Below are 24,835 nucleotides of genomic sequence, written 5' to 3'. Positions count from 1 at the left end.
CATAATATATATTTATATTTTCATGATATTTATAATATATGTATTTACATGGTTTTCTTTCAAATAATTATTTAAAATAGAATTATAATAATAAACTATAAAATTATTCAAACAACAAATAATTTAATTTATCCGTGCGTGCGACTTGATGATGTTTCATGAGACCTTGTTCGAATTTATAATAGACAGCTCCTAGTGCAGATGGCAAGAGAATGTTTGAACTTGAGCTGATAATTTCACGTTAGTTTTTTTTTCTTCCTTTTACTGCGTGATTATTTTTTGCTACATGCTTGCGTACTTACATAGTTTTAACAAGTAATAATGGCACTTAGCACACTGGCATGTGTCTGAATGTTTTAGCTTTGCGAAATATGGGCGTTTCAAGTTTTTACAATTAAAAAGTAGTTGTTATTCTTTTTGTTTTCACAAGAATTAACAGTCACAGTTTTTTTAATTAGAAAAGAAAAAAAACAAACAAACAGATCAATAGTTAAACAAAAGGCACGATTCCAATACTATTTTGCAAGACTTTGATGCACCAATTATCTAAGTATAGGCATTTATAAATCAATATTATATTCAATTCTAGAATTCTTAATTAGCTGCAGTCTGGTCGTCTTTGAACTTAATTCAAGTATTCGATTTATTTACAAGAATAAATGATCATAGCATTGATGATGTCATAAAACAACTTTTGCTATCGCTCCACCCCTCAAAGACATCTAATTGGAGGTAATTTGATCAGTAGGTGTCGTAAAATTGGTATAATAACGATAGGCAAGGTATAACGAACAAGCGAAGAGAAGTGGAGAAAACAGAGAACAAAATCTACTCGTATTTCCAAATCTCAATATCAGACCTCACTTTTCAACAGTTTACTCATTGTCAGCCAATAGAGAAATTTGGTAATAATCGAGGATACAGATTATCTTTCTTTTCTACACAAACAATAACAATTAAACCCAACAGATTGTCTGCATAGTGTAGGGTGTGAACATATACATTTAGGTATGTGCGTACCTGTATGGCCTTAAATTTATCACCATAGGCCCACTTGTTTCCTAATTAAAATTACTTTGCGAATATGTTACACGTTGCATACTATTTCTATTGAAATTGGACATCTAGACTCACTGCTGATTGTATGAATTCGTAGTAGTATCAAATCTATGATCGCTGAGACCAGGACACCACATGCATGGAGTTGAATCTTGCATCCTAGTCAGTCGACTCGTAGACTATTCTCATTGGTAGATGCAAAGGAATTCCGAATAAATAATTATGCCGAGGTAGAATGTCAAGGGGAAATAAGGTTACTAGATAACTTTCATTGAATTCCATGCATTCTGAAGCGTCCAGTTTTCAATGAAGAAAATAAGAATACTAGTCCTTTTCCAAACTCCATAATCCGAATTCCTCATCGTCGCCTATTTTATTGAGGAACCAATTCTTTTATTATTCCATGATCATTGAGAATTCATGTCGAAGCAATCGCAGTCAATCTGTCCAATTTTGGTGTTGTTCCAAGTCCAACCCGCCATGATATTTATTAGACGAAATACTACAGGCGAGTAGTCAATAGCTAAAATTAATTATAAAAATATACTCTGCCAATCACACAGTCATCCGGTGATAGGCAAACAGGGGTATAGAGAGCCTTCTGGCTATTCATGGAGTTTTGGATTAAAAGTCGTTATCCCATCCTGAGACATCGTCTGGTGGTGGTGGATCTGCATCGGGTGGATATTCGTCAAAGTTTGCAGTATCGGTGGCATTGCGGACTCGAGGCAATATGGGAGGTTCCAGCGTTCGCGCACGCAATCCTTCCCAATTGAAACCATCGAACCATCTGTAACGAGTGATATGAACTTAAAAAATACTTCGATGCAACCCGGTTTTTTTATAATTCGGTATCGAGAGATCGCTTACTTGTGTTTTTGAATTTCGCTAATACCACCTTTCTGGTAACCAAGGCGCTCCGCAGGATTGTCCCTGTAAATCAGAATGATGACAAATTAGGTTTCCGCTACCTGATTGAAATTCAATGCAGCGTTGATCATTGAAAGTATTATTCTTGGCCTCATCAGGATAAGATTCATGAACTTAAACTGAATATGGTATACTTTACAATACAATCGAAATGCGTACCTGCAAAGTTTTTTGATTAGAGCAGTTGCATTCCGCGTAATCGACCTCGGGAATTCTATGGCGTCGATTCCTTTAAGGATTATATTGTAGGTCTTCATTGGATCCGCGCCAGTGAATGGCGGTGTACCGGTCAAGAGTTCAAACATTAGAACTCCCAGGGACCAATAGTCTGCACTGATATCATGTCCTCTGTTGAGAATCACTTCTGGCGCAACATATTCCGGCGTACCGCAAAATGTCCAAGTTTTTCTTCCATGATCCAAACGTTTGGCAAAACCAAAGTCAACTAATTTTACGTATCTGCATCGGAGGTTGAAAATATTCATCAAATTTCTCCAAATCATAACCTTTCATAGAAAATATCAATATTCAACCTACCCTTGGCCATCGAGTAATAAATTTTCAGGCTTAAGATCTCTGTAGATAATATTTCGAGAATGGAGGTAGTCGAAAGCTTCCACGACACATGCTGTGTAGAATCTAGTCGTGCTGTCGTCAAAATGTCCTTTGTCTCTCAAGACTGTCCATAATTCTCCTCCCAGGCAGGCTTCCATCAGCATGTACAAATATTTTCTATCTTTGAAAGTTTTGAATAATTTCACAACAAAATCGCAGTCAGCTTCTCCCATTATTCTCTTCTCCGACATAATGTGCTGTTGTTGACGAGTTTCCACTATCTGTGACTTTTTCATCTGCTTTAATGCAAACGACCGACTATTATCACCGGCAATTTGCACGAGCTCTACTCTTCCAAAACCACCCACACCCAGAGTGGCCAATGGTCGTAGATCTTGTAACCGTAAGTCTCTGAATTCCTCGTTGAGTCTAATATTGTAAATAAAACGACAATAAAAAAAGTTAAAAGAAAAGAAAAAGAAAGACCATATACAATTAATTTACTTGTATTACAAAGTGTTGCTAATTTGTTCCGGAACACTAAGAAACTCACTACGTATTTTGCCTTTAATTAAATGCCACACCGACCATATATAGAATCTCATAAATAACGATTCTACATACGTATTATGTATGCGTACATTCACTTTCTGAACCACAACCGCGTCTCGTGACGAACTTGAGTAAAGAAATTTATTTATATCTATTCTCTTTATGCAAATCATAAGAAAGTAGAAAGTTCAAGTTTAAAAATATTCGCGATGAATTTCCTTGCGATTAATAGGAATTGATTCAATTCAATTAAACTACAAAATAAAAAAACAAGTACGAGACACATGCTATACTACAAACTCATTAACTCATGCCGTTACTCACCACTCCTTGAGTTAAGCATGGAACATGATTTTAATATTGGTATCGCTTCTGTTCATCCGTTGATAAGTCGATTACTTATTAGCAGCAATTTTAAAAAAAAATAATATTCAGTCTATCGCCGTCAATGATATTTACCTTCTGCGCACCACCAGTTCATCCTTGTATCTAGTTTGTATTTCGTCCAACGAAGATATCAGTTGTTTGAACGTTTCCTGGTCTATGACTAAACAGCTCACACCGTCCGGATCATCGGCTATAATATTAGCTGTCCTAAGGTCATCCCTGCGAAATAAAACACCATAATCGTTTAGCACGTTGTCACAAAAAGTGCGACCACTTTATCGTTCCGGTTCCGCTGATCCGTAAGAATTTCTGACACATAGTTCAAAAAAATTTCATCACCCTTGCAAAGCCTTCTCCCCGAAGAAGTCTCCTTTGCTCAACGTACGGATGTATTTTTCATCCGTCGTATCAGGTTGTTTGATCGTCACACGCACTTGTCCTCTGCTAATGATGAAAAATGTGTCACCTCTCGCACCTTGTCTGATTATGTAATCTCCATTGTTGTAAAAGGTCTGCAATAACAGTTAATCAGATCACGTTAATACCTCGATCTCGATCTATACTCATGATCAACTGTACCGCTCACCTCTTCTAAAACGTCCGAGATTTTGATGAGAGTTTCTTCGGGTAGGTTTTTGAATATCGGGACGCTGAAAAAAAGGGAAGAATCGGTGAGGTTTGGTCGAGTGATTTTTCTACAGAGATCTTTCTATTCAGAATTGATACGTTAGTAAAAAAACGCGAATAAAAAGAAAAAAAAAAATAGCAAAGTAGATAGGGAAAGCCACTTTCGAATACTTGAGAAGTCTTAGAGACTTTTAATCAAAGTTGGCTTTTTGACAAAGTGAGTGAAAACATAAGATTTGTAAACTGGGAAGTGATGAGGCCGCAGATCATTTATGCTATTTATAGAAGCTGGCTCACCCCAGCAGCTATACGTGTATACTATATCACCTCAAAGAGGCTGCTGCCTGCCCTAAATTTATTATTTTCAGCATGTCAAATTGCCGGCCCAGACCCCGTGGCTCTACTATTTTCTATGAATAATAGAAACTGCGTATAGATTTACCAGAGCGAGCTAATTTTAGAGCCCATTCAATCGTTCGGAAAATATTTTCAATTTATCAATTTATTTCAATACTTTATTTTTGCCTCCTTCTGTCGTTGCCTTACGCAATGTGAAAAAATACCTCGAATTCCGATAAACGTTTCATCGTCATAAGGAAACGTAAAGCTTTCCGCGCTTATAGCCTTAAGTACATCAACGCGATGTCAATCGCAAGATTTTAACTCGGTTGTTTTTTCTTCCGATATATGCATATGGATATTTATGTTTACGAATTAAATTCGAGCGCAACTGACGTTGATTAATTATGAAAAAAAATCAATTTCTCCCCTAGATTCAACATCGACGAATGAATAAGCATTCGATTTACCTCTTGAGGAAATCCGTGTATTCGGCTTGTCGAGAAAGTCCAGTTCTCATCATTATCGTCTGGAAGCATTGTCGATCGATTGCCCACAATTGGCAGTCGGTCGCAGCTGTTATTGTGGCTGTTCTTTTACAGTTGTACAAAATTGCCAATTCCCCGAGGACTTTACCTGCTGCCAACGTACTGAGATATTTCCCATCTCTCGAAACTTCCACCTTACCCTCTGAAAAATCATAAATAAATAATACATCAATCATATTCCGATCAGGCGAATAATCGAAAACAAATATAATTAAAAGGCAATTAAAAATAATCGGTGTACAAGCTGACATTTTATTTATGGATATCATAACCGGGAAAAATGGCACGTTCGCAAAATATGGTGCATACAAAAAAAAAAAAATTACAGTATTGCGTAGTGCGTTATAAAAATACAAAAAGTTAATCATGTGTCGATGATATTGATCGATATATTTTCGTAACATCAAAGGTATTGTATATTAATATTTCCTATACATGTATAGAAATGAAAGTAAGACTGAAATTCCGATAACGCTTCGACGTCCAACGACCTTTTTTGATTGAATTTTTGTTTTTTTTTGGTTTCTGCATTAATTCTGTGCACGTTTTACGAAGTACGAACTCGCGGGTATATAATAACGTATCGCCATTATATGCTCTATTAGGTAACACGTAAAATTAGGCAACTACTCCGGCCTCCCCACACGAATTACAATATTTCAACGTATAGACGTACAGCTCGATTTCTCAGGCGTTCTACTTTCGTGTACGGTATTGCAAATTTTTGTTCAGTTAATTTTTTTTTAAACTAGAACGAGGATAATCGCAACTGAACCGCTGAGATAAAATATCTCGGGGATAGGAAAAATAAAGATGGCATCTGAGGCCGTAGCCTCTAAAGCTGATCGAGATAATCCTTGCGATAATAATTTGCGGACCACCAGATGCATTATAATGTGGAAATATTTCAACGAGATGATCGTTTATAATTTTGTTCGCAAAAATCATACGGGTGACTCGAGTGATCTGTCGCACGACGTTGCGGATGTCATATAGTTTCCTGTACAACGAGCGAACGTGGTCAAAAATGGCAAAAGAATTAATTCACCGTTTTTTTCTAGGATTATAAATAATGCGATGATTCATTAAATTCATGGTCACGTGTCCCTGTCACTTTGCGAAATGATTATTATTGAGCATTTTGAGGTCGTCGCCGGCAAATCTCTCTTTTCTCCATCAACGACACACGCCGATCGTTCCCTCACCTATGCGGATTTAGTTGAAATTTGCGTAACTAGTTTTTTTTTTTTTTTTCTGGATTACGGTAAACGAAAATTCGATAAATGGAAATTAGATAGATGGCTGATCTTTGATTCGACTGTGCAGCGAGTGATTCACCGTGTGTATCCCGAATGGAAAAAGTGAAATGTTAAATTATATATTGCGTTGTCGCGCGGTGGTAGCTAATGCAAATTACAGGCTGTAGCTGAATAATTCTAGGTGAAGGGACGATGGATATAAAATATGAGAAACTGAATTGTTGGCCTTCCGTCGATGCGCCATATAATTACCAGATTTTTCTTTTATTTATTTTATTTTTTTTTTTCTTTTGCTCGAGAATATTCTCTGCTTGGTTCCGTAATTAAATGGCAATTATTAATAAACGCGATACGTGCATACATCGCAGAAAAGGAAATGAAAAAAAATATCCATATAACCGTTAAGGCAAAATCCTGGTATATTTAGGTATACTTATTATTTATTTTACGCGCACACATGTATAGTTATTATAGAAATCGCGGACCCGATTCAATCCGTTGGAAGAAATAATGCAGTATGTAGGTATCCGTAGTATAAGCTACAGGAATTAGTCGCTCTCTTGGAGAACATCATCTTCGTCATGAATACGATTCTGACTTCCATACAAAATATGAAATAAGATGAACGCCAGAGCAGAGAAAAAAAAAAAAAAAAAATTATAACAATAACGATTTTCGACACGCATCAGAAAATGTATAAAATACCATTTCTCTCCGTTACAATAATGAAGGATCTTTCATAAGATTACGGCGATACAGTAGGCACACCTGTACAGAAATGCGTACGCGGTTCTGTACCGACAGAAATTGTCTTCTTTTTTTCAACTTAATGAAATGAATAATTTTTTGTACACGTACCGCACGATTCGAAAGCTATTTTATACGAACCACGAGTGGGTTCGACGAGAACATGCAAAAAAAGGAAACGATTTTTCTTTTCCTATTTTGCTTTTGTACGATATAATTTGTCGAGACACGTCTGGTGTACTAATTATTTATTATTTAATGATACAACAAATTCAGCCTGGTAGAAAATAATTATTTGGATTAAAATATTCGATTAAACTTCAACCGCGGCGCGTATAAAATTTTTTTTTCCTGCTTTTTTACTACAACGACATTAAAGACAATGTTTAAGCTCATTCTGTCGGATAGTTACGCAACTTAGAATAGGACTTTTTGTTACTTTTATTTATCTGGCGTAACAAAAACTGATCTTTCGATCTAAAGTTCTCTTGCATGTAGAGAAAAAAAAAAAAAATTAAAAAGAAACAAAGGAGTAAAAAAGATCGTTGAAATCGTCGATGGAAGAAAATAAAAATCTATAGGATCCTCTGCAGGTCCGACGATGTGAACATTATTTCCAAGACTTGAGAAAACGAAAATCGAAACTTCTCGCTTTTAAATCTCTTCCAAGGTGATAAAAAAAAAAAAAAAAAAAAACCTACAAGTACAGCGAAGGTACGGTCGGAGATCGTAGCGTGGGCAGTGTCAATTTTTCAATTGAATTGCAACCTTGCGACAATATGATCCGCGATCCGCGGTATAATTGATGCCAATTTTCGTAAGAATATCACGAGAGCAGCGGAGATCGCGATCGCAATTTCGTGCGGCGGCCGATGCCGCGATTTGATTTTTTCACCGACGGTGCAGTTTTCTTCTTCTCGTTACGCATATTTTCCCGCATAATAATATTCCGCGAGTACCGAACGGACAAAGGAAGAACTCGCGAATCATCGAAGTGATGAAGACCGACTCCGATGACATCACGGGAAGAAAACTAGGCCAAGATAACCGAGCTCAAGTTTTAATGCGTTTCATGTATTAGTTGTATACGTATACACACGTAGTGTGCACCGCGTAACTAACTACCATATTATAACTCGATACCGCACTGCAGCTGCTGTATCTTATGGTTTGTTGCTTTTACTGGAGCTGGAATTACTGCAGGCTGCGGCGCATCGAAACGAATTCGTGAAAAATTTACTGAAAAAAAGTAGAGAAAAAAAGAATTTCACAAAGTCGATAAAATAAAATGCGATAAATTTTTGGGCTGTCCCATTCCGCCCCCCCTCCCCTACGCACAAATTAAATGTACATAGGAATACAGGATAGGTAGACAGGAATGCATATGAATGTTAATAAAAAGAGGCATCGCTGATTCACGTGGTATTAATATAGCATCGGTAAGAATGATACGTGTGTGTGTGTGTATATATATATGAAATACGTTCGGTAATCTATGATATTACACATCCCGCTGCACGTTTAACTAATCAAGTGAAACGGATATTTTTAGACGATGTTCCGACGCGCGGTTAGTTTCTCCGGAGTGAAACATCGCGCAGCTGATCATCATCCCGATAATTCGAACTGCGTCTATAATAATCACCGCGCTGTTTTACTGAAATTCCAATTCGCCGTATCAACTTTATCGAATGTATAACACAACGTGTCTCCGAAACGAAGCGCGCTGTCAGATTTCACCGTCTCTAAACTGACACGAATAATGACAACCTTTCTCTAGAATTTTATCGCATCAACTCCGCGAGAACGTCGAATTTTTATAGGGAAAAGAAATCCTGACGTTCGCCTGGAAAAATCTGAAAAATTCAACGATGGAATTTAAAAGGCGAGAGAAAAACAAATTCAACGTCCTCGGAGAATCGCGGTATTCCTGCACCCACGACGTGATGGCGGGGGAGGGGCAGCTTTTCAAATTATTAATCCACGATTACCTACTGTACGTTTATTTTATCGAATATCGATTACGCGCGTATATTTTACATATATACTGACGTCGTAAGTTATACTGCAGTTAACCGAGAGATATGCATACCTCAGTTTTATGTACACAATATCGCGCGTATACTGCACTCGTACGTGGAAACGAGTGGATTCGTATTGGTGCGGCGAAACTGGTCTCAAATGAACTTGTAATTTAAGACTGTCCACCGCAGATCTCGTTCCCTGTTCTCTATGCTATAACGTATATGGGTACAACCGTGTACCTATATCCTCTGCGTATGGAAGCTATGTACAACGTCGCGTACATGGGTATACGTACGAAGCATTGTTTCCGTCGTTGGTCTATCCTATTTCATAATACAACTATACTCGAAGTTATTTTCTCTCTTTCCCTCCATTCGCGATTGTCGTGAAAATTTCAATTGGCATGGACGAATCAAAGGGCCAAAAAATCTGAAATTCAATTTTCATTCGGCTGAGAAAAATAAAATCGCCAATTATCGTTACATATAGGATATTACGGATGAGGAAGATTTGAAATAAATTTACGGTAAAATTTAACCGTAACATAGAAAATTGACGGTACGTGTTGGCCTGCATATCGCGTACACGGTGTGTGATGTGTAAAATAAAATGGTATACAGCATAAATTCAGAGACGTATATGTACGTTGCATTTCAATTCGCATTATTCTCCAATCCAATGGATATATGTATATAAGAGGCGATGACGAGTCCATGGATTTACCCCGTTTCGTAACAACGAGGCGGATTTACTCCTGCGATCATCGTCACTCGCATCTGGGAATCTTCAATTATTCTAAACGTGTGTACGCGTATCTACAGCCGGAAATATAGTATATTTCATACATCTTGCGATACCGACATGCCGCGTACTGCACGGATGACATACGTATACTTTTCATTCGTCTCTTTGTTTCTTCGGAGGTATAACGAAAACCGTCAATAATTATTCACGGTGCAATGCTGTAACTGTAACGTAAATTATTGCGACGAAGACGACCACGACGACGACGACACTAACAGTTGGATACGCTCTGCGTGGTCATTCTTCGTCCATTTCTCAACTGAAATTCCATCATTTATCGTCGCGTTCGTTGAAAAGGGAAAGAAAAGTAAAAAAATCATCGATCTTCGTCGTCGTCTTGTAACCACGGAGTTCGTTTCTTATCACGCAACGCGGTACGGTATATATACGCTTGAAAAAACTAAAAAAAAAAAAAACTTGGATGAAAAATGACGAATAAAACGATCTTAAAACGCGAGCAACATTTAACCGTCGGTCGTTCAACGTTTATAAAAATATTATCTGATTATAAACTCGTTGCGTTATTGTCGTTATTGTTATCGTCGTGTACCGTGGCGTAGGGTTCGCGTACGTGAATTATATTTGAAACCAGACTTTCCGGTGCGGAGGACGTAGAAAACGGTGGACGACGTAGACGACGGCCTGCATAGCGTAACGACGTAACACAAAGAGTTTCGCGTCTTACATGCACGGTTATATGTATGTATATCTGTGTAAGCTTATAGGCGCGGGTTGTGACCGAGTTTATGAAACCGTTGAACCCGTACAACTGTACGCACACGCCGTAAGTGTAATAAATTTTTTAATTTCTTACGAAAGATATACGAGACACACGTAAAACGCGTGGAGCGCTAAAAGGATTTTAAAATCGTCCAGAATTACGTATTTATATTGTTTACGGACAATTAGACGGAAGAAGTTTGAAGAAAAACGTGCGAACCGAACAAAGGGGAAATGGAACGAAATGTATTACGAATAATTATATTTGAGGGGAACGAAAAGAGGTGGAAAAAAAAAAACGGGCAGAAGGAAGTGGGTTGTTCAATTTGGACGTCCTCGTGTTACGGGTATACCGCAGGTACGACATACTTCCTGTTTTCTGTTTTTGAAACCGTGTGACGTAAAAATGGATTTTGATTCGATTTGATTATTTTTGTTTGTCTGTTTTTTTTTTCTTTCTCTCATTGTTTCGTCATTGCGAAATTTGTACAGCGCGAGCGTGCCTCTCGCGTAATTTTTAATAACGATCACCAGTGAATTGGGTAATTGGAAAAACAAAGAACGAATTATGCAGGTTTTTTGAACAGGGACGTATATTTCTCAGGGACTCGCTAATTTGATTACAATCGAATGGCTGTAATACGGCTCTCGAAGACCGTGCGTATTCTGTTTTACGAGCATTTGTTGTCTTGATTTTTGGAAAGTAATTTGAATCGTAATTGAAGTTTACAGAACTTAATTCGCGGGATTAAAATCGGTACGGGTGGAAGACTCTCGATTTCGAATTCCGGAACCGTGCCTCGATCGGTTTATTATACATTCGCACGTTACTTAGGATGTAATTTGAATTTATGTAACCTTGAGAGATCCTTTTTCCTGCTTTCGCTTCGAGTAAATATCGCTCGTCGTTCGCGATGACTGTAAAAAGTGGAGGAAAAAAATTGTCTGCGGAACGCGGAGTCGTTATTACTGCTTTTCGTTCCGGACTAACGGAAGATGATCGTTCGGGGAATCGCCATAGATCGTAGACCGATGGTTCTCTCGCTTCTCCATTTTTTTTTTTTTTATTACACTATGTCGCCTTTCTCGCATTATTTATGAGAGAAAATAATTTCAATTTCAGAAACCATAAACCTTCCCTTCCCTAAACAGCTCTCTCGAAATCTCGCGCGGACAAGGTCGAAGTCTGTTACGGACCTTCGATAAATCTGAAAGACAAGTCGTCGAGATTTACAGCTGGTTTTATATAACCCTTCGATTTTTCATACGGTGGTGAGGTTTTTTATTTGACAAACCACGTCATCGCGTAGCTTAAACTTGTCACTGCGAGAAGAAGTTCAAAGTTGGCGTAAAGCCAAGCTGTCCGTCTCTGAAAATCTTCGTCGGTTCAACAAACTTCACCGGATCGGGGCGAATAGAAACGAAATCGGGCGGACGAAGGACCCCTGGGAAATAAATCGGAAGAAACGGATGCCGCACCACCTTTTCGATCGAATAAAAATCTACCTTCTCGCTCTTTCTGGTGTCGCCTGCGAGCCGGAGGAGCTCCGGTTCGTCTTCTTCTGGCGTAAGTGTGAACGGGAACGATCAGTCTTGGTCTAGGAATGAGAAATCCACCTTGGCCGTTCGCCCTGGCGTCGCTTTGCCCGGTGTCCGATCCCTCGCTGTCCGTGGTTAGCTCGCTGCTCGACCTTGGCGATCTGTAGTCCTTCGGCGGTGTGGTATCACCGTCCAAAACCCCCTCGAGTTGGGATATGACCTTGGCGTACGGCTGCCGGATATCCTCCTCGGAGTTTCGATCGATCCTCGACGAATTCCTCGAGCCGTTCGTCCAATTTACGTCGCACTCCCGCCAGCTGGCCTCGTAGAGGAGCTCCATCGCTCGTCCTCTGGTCGCGTCCGGATCCAGGAGGAGTTCCGGATCCTCGAGGACCGCGCGCCCGGGGTAATTTCTCACCTTCATCCCTCAGTTTTTGCCCTCCGGCTTTCCCCGTTTAATCGTCAAAGTTTTTCACGCTAATACGTGCGACTCTTCGGCCAACGAGCGTACAGAGCGCGCGTTGTATACCTGCAACACGGCGGATTCTCGTTTTGCCGCGTACAGCTCACCCGTAGAGAGATCCGGTTGTGTGTCTCGACCGTCTCTCCTTTGTTATTCGCGACGTCCAGAGGCTGGTTGTGCTCGGGTTGTAGGCGTTGCGGAGCGTCGGAGGAGTAGCGGTAAAACGCGCGAGTGTGTAGGAGGATCCGGTATTACAAAAGTGACGCTGCGAACGAGGGGTCCTACGAAAAAATTAGCGAAAGAATTCAGGCGCCGCTTTCCGGATCGGCGGTCGTTCGAAGGTTCACCGTCGCTTTCGATTGTCTTTCCACCATGTTCGGCGGATTCCGCGCAAGCCGCAGGGACACCTCGATATACCAGCGAATTCCTATCCACGTCGGCTTTCCGACCCGGGGCTCGTCAACATTTTCGAAAATCGTTAATCGCCGATTTCACTTTTCACCTCGGGGAACCCTCGAAAATTCCAAAACCGGCGTCACCTGCTCACCCGTCAGCCGGTCGACGGCTCCGGACCACCTGCCCCCGCGCGCACGTTCACCCCTATTCCCGAATCCGGTCGCGAAAAACTTCGGCACTTCCCGAACACCCCCGGAAAACTGACGATATTCGATACGGCGAGCGATCGGCGAAAAAACGCGCGGTAGACGCGGTTCTGATCCTGCGGGTGCGCGATCACTGCGACGACCGAGCAACCTCGTCGTCGTACACGTCGTGTCCTGTGGCTGATGTTGCCGCTGCCATGCCGGACGTGTGGTACGGGGCCCTCTCTTCGGCACGTTATACGCTCTCACTGACAGAGGGACCTGGGACTGGTGAAAACTACGCCCGCCGAAGACCCACTCTCTGCCCCGCCGCCCTCTCCGGAGCCCCGGGGCCGGCTATTCACCAGCTCCCACTACCTCGACTCTTGCGAGAGAAAGGACAGCGGTTCTCATCCGGCTGTGCGTCAATCATAGGAGACTACGACGACCGACGACGACGACACGTCTTCCCTCCGATGTACGCATACGTACGCGCGATTCCTCTTTCTCCGACGAGGAGATGACGTTCGATCTCGCGAGGAGCGGAGGACGACCCAAGTTTTCAATTTTACGATTCTCCGGGTTCCTCCGAATCCTTTAATCTCTCCTCCTCCTTCGTTTTTTTTTTTTCAACAGCGTTTCAGCTACGTCCGGACCCCGAGGAGAACACGATACACCTAAGTGGAGAGAGAATGTCACGGGGCGTTCGCGTTTACGTGTGCCGCACGTTGAAGAAATAACCTTCGTATGGATCGGGATTGCACCGCGGGACTATGTAGTTAGTAGTGGGGGAATGCTAGACGCGATAAATCTCAGGGTGGATTTTCAACGCGTTGCTAGCGTACGGACCGTGAAGATCCCGAGTAATTAATTTACCAAAAGCTGCACAACGTCGAGCGTTCCTATAGGCTGCAAGAGATTTTTTTTGAAAGATACGCAAAACTAGCGCACCGCGGATACGACCAGGCGTAGTTCGCTGTCCTGTTAACGATATAGGAGCGATAAAAATATCGGGTATGATATTTTTTTCGGGACGAAAAAAAACTCCGGTTTCCATGTCCCGGTTTACCGGTTTATTATATGGGCAGTTAAATTAGAAGAACCGTTTGACATATCAGATTAAAATCTCGCGTGTCCAGTTTTAGCGATAAACTTTTTTAAGGTCAAAGTTTTTAATACCGTCGTACTCAACTTGGACACGGAGACAACGATATTTCCCTTCGTTTTTCGGGAGGTTGAGTATCTCGCGACAGGATTCAAATCTTTGGTGATCGATGGCGCGACGTGCTATACGTATACATATATGGGGGAATGGGTATATGCAGTGACCGTAACTGACCTTCCATGACAAAAACGATGGACCCGACATCTCCTTCTCGAATGATGATCGAACCAGCTGGAAACGTAACGGGATACATGCAGTCGACGATCTCCCTGATCTGCGTCAGTTCTAAATTCTTCATGAAGTCATTGTCCAGGATCGCAGCCTTGATCAGCTCGCGTGACCTTGACGAAAAAAGAAATAAACAAAGAGGGATGAGCGACAAAATTCTTAGCCTGTACTCGATGGATCGAGGAACATTTCGTACGAGCGGTACGTTACGACTGATCCGGGGAAAATTCTAAAAATCAGGATAACTCGGTATCGCAGGACTCTGCAATTTGGATGAAGAAATTCAGGTACAAGCGGTTCGAATATAACACTACGTTATTCCCGTTGCATTGTTGAAGATTTAAAAGCACGTATCGTGACCCAGTGAAAGTTTACAAAAGTGAAAATCAATGTGCTCATCGAGCAGTTAGCAACGATGATATATAGATCGTTACAAAACAAGGAGTTTATCGACACGTCGCGATGCGTATTTGCGACGGGCATTGTCATAGAAGTGAACTGAAACGACGAACCGCTCGCTTCGATCCCCAATAAAATCGGATGCGAGACTTTCAAATTTTGCCTACGTCGAAAAGCGGAGAGCATAAAGAAACGAAATTTCAATTCTACTCGGAGATATACGTGATCCAGATCAGAGTATACGTGTATTTTTTGCGCGATTGTAAGCGGAACGTATTTTGACACCGGTATAAACCTCAAAATCCGACAGGGGTTTACCGCGATCGAATAAATACCGAGGAGATATTGATTTCAAAAAAACAAGATAATAATTTAAGAGGGGCCTCGAGATTCGAAGGACCGCGAGTCCCGTAAATGAATAGAAGTATGATTATCGTTGCCAACGGACATCGGTTTCGAAACTCGAGTCGCGTGACTCGGTGTGCGTAGGTATACAATGTATAATAGACGATTCAAATCGAGGATATAACTGAATTTGACGTACATTACATCCAAATTTGCGTTATACTTGCGCTACGGACTATCCGGTTCATTTATATTCGAACATCCTATCCTATACAGGCGGTGCATGTGTGAGGCTCGTGCGTCTAGTTTAATTTTAGTAGCTTATCGCTGATAAATTTTTTACGATTCCTCGTTATACACGTAATCCCAGCACCCGCGTTACGTTCGTGCGAACGTATCCGTGTAGATAACTATTAAAAATAAGTAAACCGTCGCGAAGATGTCGCGTATTACGGTTATTTTTATTTTTACACATATATTTGTATTGCTCTTCATTTTTATATCTCATTTATTTTCTCTCTTATCGCGTTGTACACAGCGCGATTAAATTCATTTAATTTTAGTGAAGTCTAACCGCAATACCGCACATATCGTACACGTATGTATGACGACGATGACGCGGGATGAAAAATTAGAGGAACTCACTTAATTATTTTATATCAGACGATGTCTAACGCTCGATATCTTTACATCGTTGCACGTATGGTACATGTATGCCACACGCGTATTTACCTAATCATTATCATATGTACATAATAATAAACACGTCCACGTGATCAGACGATTTTCAAGATCCGAGTGTATTTGGAATAGGAGATTCGACGGAAAAAAAGAAATGAAAAGATCCCATCCACTTTGTCGAAAATATTTTATCTGCAGCGTACCGACCTTATTTACCGTTGGTAATTAGATTTTCAAAGTCAACGTCCGACGTACGGTACGAAGTGGACAATCGCCATTGGCGGTAAATTTCTATTAATAATTGTGATAAAAAATATTTAATATGTATAACGAGCGGCGTTATAATCGATGGATCTATGGCGTCCGATAAATATAGCGGTAACGAGAGTATTTAATGTAAAATAAATCGCGTTTACTCGATTCTCGCATATAATCTTCCTTAAATGGTTTTCCGTCGGCTGCACTTCTTGTAACAACTAAGTCGGTATATAAGAGATGACGAAATCTGTATACAGAAAATCTACTGGATACTAGACAAGTGCATGGCATAAGGTAGACTGTAATAATATCTGTACGCTCAGCCTTGAGTAGGAGTTGGTGGAGTGTGTCGAACGGAGAGAAATGTAATTTAGAAAATAGTAAAAGAAAAAGAAAAATAAAATAAGTAAAATAATAACAACGATGATCAAATTTAAAAAAAAAAAAAAAACTTCGACGCGCACGTTGTAAATTTCTGGCTGTAATAAGCTATAAATATATAACATAAAAAAGACACACGACGTGTGCTGTGAATTACAATTTCATTTTGATTATTCCCCCCCCATTTTTTTTTTCTTTTTTTTTTATTCCATGGCATTGTTATGCATATGAGAAGATGGATCAAAACGGGATTTTAAAATCTTTAAAACATTCACGCGCCTCGATCCGCGTGCGGAGCTGTTTTACATCTTCGCGGTAGGATAAAATATGTGTAGTGTGTGTTGTATAAATATATATATTTATACATACATGTACGTGTGGTATTCGCGAATGATATAGTTTTGTCATAATAATGAGAAAGATATTTTTTCGGTAAAATATTTGCCATAAGTTAACGGATGCCACGATTTATTATCTATTTATTTTATCGCAACGGTTTGTTCATTTAGAAGAATAATAAAAATTACTTCGATTAATTAAAAAACTGTGCATAGCGTCGAAAGGCAGCGGGTGTGTACGATTACCGCGATGTTTTTTGTGCGGCAAAGATCTATACAATGACGCAGGGGCGACTTATGCGGGCTATCCGTATAACCCGATGAAATACACGTAACGATATTCTCTAAATGATTCAGAAGGTGAGGCGGAGCTTGCAATTATCTCAATACGAGGAGAGGAGCGTTCCAAATACGAAATACCGAGAACCGATGCGCGGCCTTTGACGCCCGCGATCTTTGGCCTTTATTTATTTAAGCCCTCGCCCCGCGGCCGGAGGACGATCCGGAGTAAAAATAAAACCACGAAATGTAACGTGTGCGAGGTGAAAAAGAAAAAAAAAAAAGAAGGGAGAAAGATTGGCGAGAAAACGAAAAAAAAAAAATGTCCGGTTAAAAGCGATTAAAAAAAAATTAGTCCCACACATAAAGCTTATACCTTTGGGGTTTACTAAATTTCGCTATAGGTCTGGAATCGTTTCGCAACGGTTCCGCCGATATGGCCTGCCTCTTCGATCTCTGTTCCGGTCCGAGGGGGCAGGCGGACATGCTGTACTCGACGATTTGGCGAAACTTGTCGATTTCATTTTGCAGATCTCGAATCGTAGCGTCCCGCTCGTCCAAAGCTCTTTCGAGGGCCTCTACGGCCTCGTCACGGCGCCTGAGTGCCTCGGTCCTCTCGTAAAGAATCCTCTTCAAATCCCTCACGGACTCCATACCGCGTGCGGGCAGCAATACGATATTCCGATCGAGGCACACACCGCCGGCGTTCGGAAGGCGAAAAAAAAAAACGGATTTCACACGAGGTACGGACGCGCGATAAAATCGGTAATGTCCCACGCACGCTAACGCGAGGCACCGGTCAAACTGCGTTACACTCGGCGAACTAAACTAAAAACCGCACGAGCCGCGAAACTTTTTCGTCCTTGCGAAGCGTCGAGTGCTAGGCTAGGCTAGGTAGGTAGGTAGGTAGGTAGGTACAAGTACGCGTAAGAGGGACACCGTAGGCACAAGGCTAAGTCGCCTTCGGGCGCGTGGAACGCGAGTCGCTATGAAAGGTGCGCATCATCGTCGTCGTGATCGCGATCGTAGACATCGTCGTGGCGAAAAACTCTTCACTTCTCCTCTTCCTTGTTTTATCTACTTTCCGGTATCGATTTCTCCTCCCTCCCCCACGATCAATTAAGTTCCACGATCTCGTCTATACGACGTCCAAATTCTTCGCACCACTGTACGCAGTTCGACTTTACACGTACTAGAGCGGAGCGAGATAGAATCGGATGATGATGGACCGTCAGATCGCCGCCGATGACTGCGACGTTTCGCCTGGCTTCACGGGCGGCGGAACAGCCAGAGCGTAGAGTGTCCGCGTATAGGTAACGTTACAGTTTTTTCTCCTTTTTTTTCAACTTTTTTTTTTCAACGGTACATAGGGCCTAAAAGCGTGCCCCGGCATTCTATTTTTAATATCACATACATTCGGAGTTCTATATATTCTTCGAACTTGCGTGCGTCCCGTGAGCCTCTCTATCTCTCTAGACTCCTCTTTTTGGCTTCGGTGTAATACCGTGAAACAGCGACGATGTGTCCCAAAGTCTTTCTTATTCCTTTCACCGCGAGTACAGTACAGTAGGACAACAGTGTCGGCGGCGGGGGCCGCACCTGGCCGAATAGAATAAAGTCGATCCGCGATGTGGTGTACCGTAAGTCGTTCGTTGTGTAGTTATTCACTCCACCTTCCTACGCCGATTAAATGTAATTGGAAGACGTTGATTGCTCGAATAATGTAACGATCGATTTATGGATAACGCGTGTACAGATACCCGGCGCACTGGATTATTATTCACAAGGTTTACGGTACACGTGGATCGTTCGATTGGGAATAATACCGTGTGTGTGCGTACACGTTCCGCTTTTTGAATTTATAATCCGATATAATGGCAAAAGATTTACCGACGCCCCCGGCGTCTCTATCGTTACATTGAAAACGACGCCCTACATACACCGCCGCAACCACGAACCGCCATGGTGAAACGCCTCACTCGCGATGGCTACCCGCGCGAAAGAACTTGGTAAAACTAGCGCCCCGCTTTTATATACATATGTATACGAGCCACGCGCTAAACACGCGACGTTCGCCTTCGGAATATAATGGATACCGATGCGCGTTTCTGTACAATCGGTCCGCGGCGGATCCGGTGATTATTTTATCGGGATGTTCGCGAATTTCGATACTCGTTTTCGAGGAGTTTTACCGAACGTTGCGTACGGTACAAGCGATTTGCGATTTTCTATTACTCGCGCGTGTGCGCGTGAGCCGAATAATAATTGGCCGACTCGCTCCGAGTATCGCGAGACTTTGAGTCTTTGAATTACCGGCAGAAGGAATTGAAACTAGCCGGGCGTCCCGGTTCCCTTCCATCGCCGACGTATCCCGTATTATACCACACTATATACCCCCTTCCTGCGGTTACACCATTCCGGGCAAAGAGAGACCGCAATCTGCGTTGGATGTTGCCGTACTCGACTCTGTAATTTTTTTTTTTTTTTCACACACACGCGTGCGGATGACGTGTATTATATATTCCCAATGCATTGGTATATACGTATACTATACATGATTGTACATGGTTAATTTAAACGATCCCGTATTTAGAACAATGACACAAGGTCGATGTGCTTCAAATATTCCGAATAATATAATGATTCGGATTACGTCGGATACAAATGTGTGTGAATATTTTTATAAGTGTGGTGCAACCGTAGATTTTTTATCCGTACGCGATACGCGATCACGAGTGTCGTTATTATTTTTCTAGGGGCAGAAAACGGTCGAGACGACGTGTGGATGCGTGCAACCGTCTTTGATATACGTACATAAGTATGGCATGTATATTATAAATTCATTCAGATTTATTTTAATCGAGAAGTTAATTAAAGAACGCCATGTATCGTGTGCAGGAAAAGAGCGAGAGACGATCATTGGCTAGCTTTGATTTAAACGAATGATAAAGTGGTGCAGGCCGACCGACGCTGGGACGTCGGAGTATAGATTCTCTTGGTATTATTGAATGATCTTCGGAGTTACACTTATATTGTAAGAGATATATAGGTGACGAACGAATGATGCACAATAGAAGCATCTCGAATGTGGTTCGCTTATATCATCGTCAATAAAGGAGCGAGGGAACGAATCGAATCCTTAAATTGTACGCGACATCGATATCGTGTAGACGTAGAATAATTAACATTTGTATCATGTACTGAAACTGAATAGATATCGCGACAAATTGTTGAGTCGAGTTGTGTATAAACCGCTGCGGTAATAATTAACGTTATAATTACAAAGGAATGGCTCGCGTGGCACGTGCAAGATCGTTGACACGCGTCTACTCTCTCATAATTCTCTGCAGATACAGTCGAGAATCTTAGTCGGGATCTAAAACATCGAAGTTCTCCATTTTTCATTTTCCCCTCATCTAAAATCGAAAAACTAACATTGCTCGATTCGAAGAGAATTGCGGATAATTTTTTTTTATCGTTCGCTGTTTTACCAATTCAACCAATTTTACCGACGGATAAAAAAAATAAGGAGAAAAACAATCGAGCGCGTTCGGTTACTACGGCGAGAGTGGTAAAAATTGTTAACAGTCGTAAGAACAAACCTCGAGGAGGCGCCACCGATCGGTGAATCGAATGTTGAAGACTCCCCCGTACGACTTCAACAATTATAAAATACGTACGATGCGTATACACCGATGCGTATCCAAGAGTGTTTCGCACACGCATATACACGCAATTCGTGAAAAAACTAAATAAAAGCTTTGAAACGATGGCGTTTTTCCCTAGGTACGGAGCAGCACAGCGCACGTGGGCCCCTGGACTCCCTGGCGAGTTTGGCCAGCCGGCAGGAGCAACGTCGTCGTCGTCGTCGTCGTCGTCGTCGGGGCGAGGTGTACCGACGGCGAGACTCGCGACGTAGCCATCGCCGTTGTGTGTGCGAGTGGTTTTAACTTTTAAAATGTCGCCAGTGGCCGTGACAGGGGCTATTTTTAGCTCTTGGCGAGATAAGCGCGCGCGCTCGCGCGGCGCGAGGAAGAGGGAAAACGGAGACGGGGCCAAGCGAGGATCCCGAGGGAGCGAGAGAGAACGGAATAAAGAGAATCAAAGAACTAATTATACGTGACGTCACTCGACTGGTTTCGACACTGACACAAGTGCAGCATGCCGCGGTGGCAAGTGGGCCAGAAGAACCTCCCTTGATACATAAACTAACTTGCCGTTGGGCAGCCAAACGCTGCGGCACACACAACGCGCGACCCTATAGATCTCTTTTTCTTTCTTTCTTTCTTTCTTTCTTCCTTTCCTCCTTTCTATACGTCTATCCGTCTATCCGTCTATTCGTCTCTCTTTCTCTCTTTTATATTAAGATATAATATACTTATATCTGCCCGGTTGTTACTGCCGCTGCTGCTGCGTACGTGAAGTTTACGTACTTTAAATGCATACGTATTACATTACGTACGAATGAAACGTGCGAACGTTCGTTTTCTCATCAACATTTTTTTACTCTCCGTCCTTTTTTTTTTTCTTTTTTAATTTTTTTTTTTTTGCATACACCTATATATACGCTCAATTATTTTTTACGTAAACAGATATTACATACGAAACGAACGTGTTACATGTTCCTATACACGTTCGTTTCGTTTCCTCAGCGCATTTTCTAGACGATTTTTACCGCGTTAGTTTCGACTAACCCGATTCCAAGTTACGGCATCAAAAACTATTTCAAATATATACATATATGTGTATCTATATTTTTTTCATTATCATTTTTAGAAAGCAGAGAAGGACGTCTGACGCACGCTTTTAAATCGCTCCTCCGCGTTTGGATGGAAGAAAAAAATCGGTACATTTTTGAACCGGCAGAAGAACGTTCGAAAATCTCCGACTCGAACATCTATCCGAAGAAAACAAGGCGATAAACTTTTGGTCGATTCCCAGCAACGAAAATTCATCAAAGTATTTCGAATTTTTGAATCGCTGGCGGTAGACGATGATTTTTTTTTCTATCCCACAGGCTCCCCTCGTCCTTCAGATTCGAATACGTGCAAAGAAGATCGACGAAATAGAAAATTCAACCATTTTCTCGAACCGGTCTTCTGTAACGCGTACGCGTGCAAAACAAGCACTTGACTAGGTAGGTGCGAGAGAGTGGGGCGTCGTGGGATTACAGAGTGAGAGAAAGAAGAGAGAAGCGGGGGGGAGGCGAAGGCGCCGGCAGGTGTTTTAATACGTTTCTATTTGTTGGTGCCGAGTTTTTAAACTAGGTATTTGCCGTCGTTTAAAAAAAAAAAGGTGGGCGGAATTGGCGACCTTTACCCTCCTGACAGAGAAAAGTTTTCGGCCCACCTTGTATATCGCACCGGATCTTCACGGTTGAGATACCATTTCTCACGAATTAAATGGGACGGAATTACCCCCTCCTGAGGTGTTAAAGAGTCAAAAATACAAATTCAAGTGGCGGCACAGTCTCGTTATAGGGTCGATTAAAAATATCCTAAAATTTCAATAGACTGTCGCTTCCTTCCCGACTTCCGTTTCTCGACTCCACTTCCTATTCTCGCACAGTTCAGTCTCTAGTTTTGGCGTAAATTTGAGGGGCTATTAACCACGCGCCATTTCCACCAGAGCAAAAAAAACCTCTCGGTCACGTCGGTATCGAGATAAATAGATAGACGGATAGATAGAGACGAGGTGCTAATCAAAGTCAGGCGGTAAACGCGAGTCACACCCACACCTACATCAACGATAGGTATTCGAGCGTCGAAGGAACGATATTTCCTCCTTACAAAAAATTTCATCTTCGATCCGAAGCGTACAATGAATCCGGAGCGCAGAGTTGTCAAAGTTTAAAAAGCCCCCGATCCCCGTTCCAGCGTACGTAACGGACGGGTGTACAAAACATCACGTAGAGAGTTCGTCTCTCTCTCTCGTGGCGCTTGCCGCTTGGCGCCTGCTTCGGTTTTTCCTTTTGTTTTTCTCCTCTTTGATTTTTTTTTTTTCTTTTTTCACAGCATTCATTTTTCGTTCTTTTTCTCGAGCTACCATTCCGCGCTCTCTTTTTCTCTATCGCGCCACGCCGGCAACGCACCCGCGATAATAACACTCCCAATTAGGGGTACGGAGAGAAAAAGAGAGAAACAGAGAGAAATGGTTGCGGGGTAGAAGGGGGGGGCCACGGGAATGACGAGCGTGACGACGGCGAGGGTCGTCCAACGACAAGGACGGGGGGGGTAGGGTGTTTCGCGGGGGGATGGCGAGGGGGGGGGGGGGGGGGGTGACCAACCTGTCGCTCTTGTCCACAACCACCAGGGGCGCCAAGACCTGTAGAGGAGGTTCCGCGGATATCCCCTGGGCCCGCTGCTTCCTCGGCCTGGGCTTGGTCGGCGTTAGGGGCGATTTGAAGGGCAGCACGCTCAGGAACTTGTCGAGGTGGCTCCTGAGCTCGGAGATCTCGGCGTCGCGACGACAGACGTCCGCCTCCAACTCGGCTATCCGTTCGTCCTTGACGCGTAGGAGTTCTTGGAGCTCGCGTAGGGTACCCATCGTGAGACCCCTAGGGGTCGTTGTTTGCGCCCCGATCGGGGGGGCTGCAGTTGCGTTTGCCACCGCGACGACGGACGCAGCAAGCTGCGAGGCGTCCTCCTCGTCGCCCAGCCGTTGCTGCGTCGACGAGAAGCACAAGGAGTCGAAGCACACGCGCATAGACACGCAGGCGTCCGCGATACGGCCACACTCGCCTCCGTCCATTCACTCAACCGCCACTTCACTCCCGTGACGGCTGACCTCATACCGTTTATTACATCTCACCATCGCTCGCGGACTCCCACTGAATGGGGCGCATGCGCCTCCGGCTCGCCCTCTGCGGCGGTAAGGTCGAAATGGCGCCCCGTTGTTTAAACAATTCGGTCGGTAAGGAAGGTGGCGAACAACGTTGGCCGCTAACCGCGGGACCTTCGAACTGACGGATGGAACGATAACCGGACGCGATAACGTTGGAATTTTCGCTGCGTTATCATTGCCGGACCGATGACGAGATAGATCGATCGATCGCTTTTTTTGGTTTGTTTTTTTTTTTGTTTATTCAAGAATTTTATCTGGCGATTTGCTAGGCGAAATTTTCGGTCTCTCGGCTGCTTCGTGGTTTGATCGTTTTTTAGGTGGATTTTTTTTTATCGTCTCATTTTATCTGAAGACAATAGCGTTATTTCCGTTGCGACGATTATCGTCGAAGTGATTAATAACCGGTTGATAAGATCGTCGAAAACAATCGTTGTGTCTGTCGTATTTTTCGATATTCAATAATAACGCTGTCACGAAAATCACTCTGACGTCTTCGGGCTACGATAAGAAGCCCAAGAGTTTCGATTTATCTAATCTGATTTCGACTCTACGCAGAGGAATTTTCACCGTATGTATTTCACCGCCTCAATCGCATCCGAAGTTATTAATTAAATTTCGTCTACACGCTGCTACTAGTTTTTACTCCACACGACGAACATCCGAGCCAACAAAATCTCATTTCATTTCAGTTACAACGAATGAAAAGTCTTCGATTCGGCAGGAAGATGAGACGACGGCGACGGGATCGAAGCGTACGTTTGCACGGGATATCGCATAGATATT

The 24,835-nt window shown here is 42.4% G+C and overlaps 1 protein-coding gene across 3 annotated transcripts; it reads right to left on the bottom strand.

Annotated features, from left to right (window-relative positions):
* Nucleotides 1–172: 172 nt before the first annotated feature.
* LOC105690302 (cGMP-dependent protein kinase, isozyme 2 forms cD4/T1/T3A/T3B) lies at nt 173–24,021 on the bottom strand. Of its 3 annotated transcripts, none has more exons than XM_012407992.3 (10): nt 23,496–24,021; nt 14,475–14,641; nt 4,920–5,139; nt 4,070–4,133; nt 3,823–3,995; nt 3,556–3,702; nt 2,527–2,973; nt 2,149–2,448; nt 1,930–1,992; nt 173–1,849 (listed from the first exon to the last, which is right to left on the bottom strand). In XM_012407992.3, exons 1-10 carry the CDS (start codon nt 23,957–23,959, stop codon nt 1,684–1,686), a joined length of 2,211 nt encoding a protein of 736 aa, XP_012263415.1. In that variant the 5' UTR covers nt 23,960–24,021; the 3' UTR covers nt 173–1,683. The 3 variants fall into 3 exon arrangements, with proteins under 3 accessions (XP_012263415.1, XP_012263417.1, XP_048509452.1); XM_012407994.3 differs by lacking the exon at nt 23,496–24,021 and adding an exon at nt 17,586–20,556; XM_048653495.1 differs by lacking the exons at nt 14,475–14,641; nt 23,496–24,021 and adding an exon at nt 12,059–13,485.
* Between the last annotated feature and the right edge of the window lie 814 nt (nt 24,022–24,835).

Source organism: Athalia rosae, chromosome 4, assembly GCF_917208135.1.
Source record: "Athalia rosae chromosome 4, iyAthRosa1.1, whole genome shotgun sequence".
NCBI classification, from domain to species: Eukaryota; Metazoa; Arthropoda; class Insecta; order Hymenoptera; family Athaliidae; genus Athalia; species Athalia rosae.
The sequence above is the reverse complement of the archived record's forward strand: the minus strand, read 5'-3'. Positions and strand labels throughout refer to the sequence as shown.

Coding starts and splice junctions, on each gene's coding strand:
- LOC105690302 (XM_012407992.3), bottom strand. CDS start 23,959: ATGGACGGAGGCGAGTGTGGCCGTATCGCGGACGCCTGCGTGTCTATG. Junction 2,974..3,555: donor GAACTGGTGGTGCGCAGAAG/GTAAATATCATT, acceptor TTACAATATTAG/ACTCAACGAGGAATTCAGAG. Junction 1,850..1,929: donor AGCGAAATTCAAAAACACAA/GTAAGCGATCTC, acceptor CACTCGTTACAG/ATGGTTCGATGGTTTCAATT.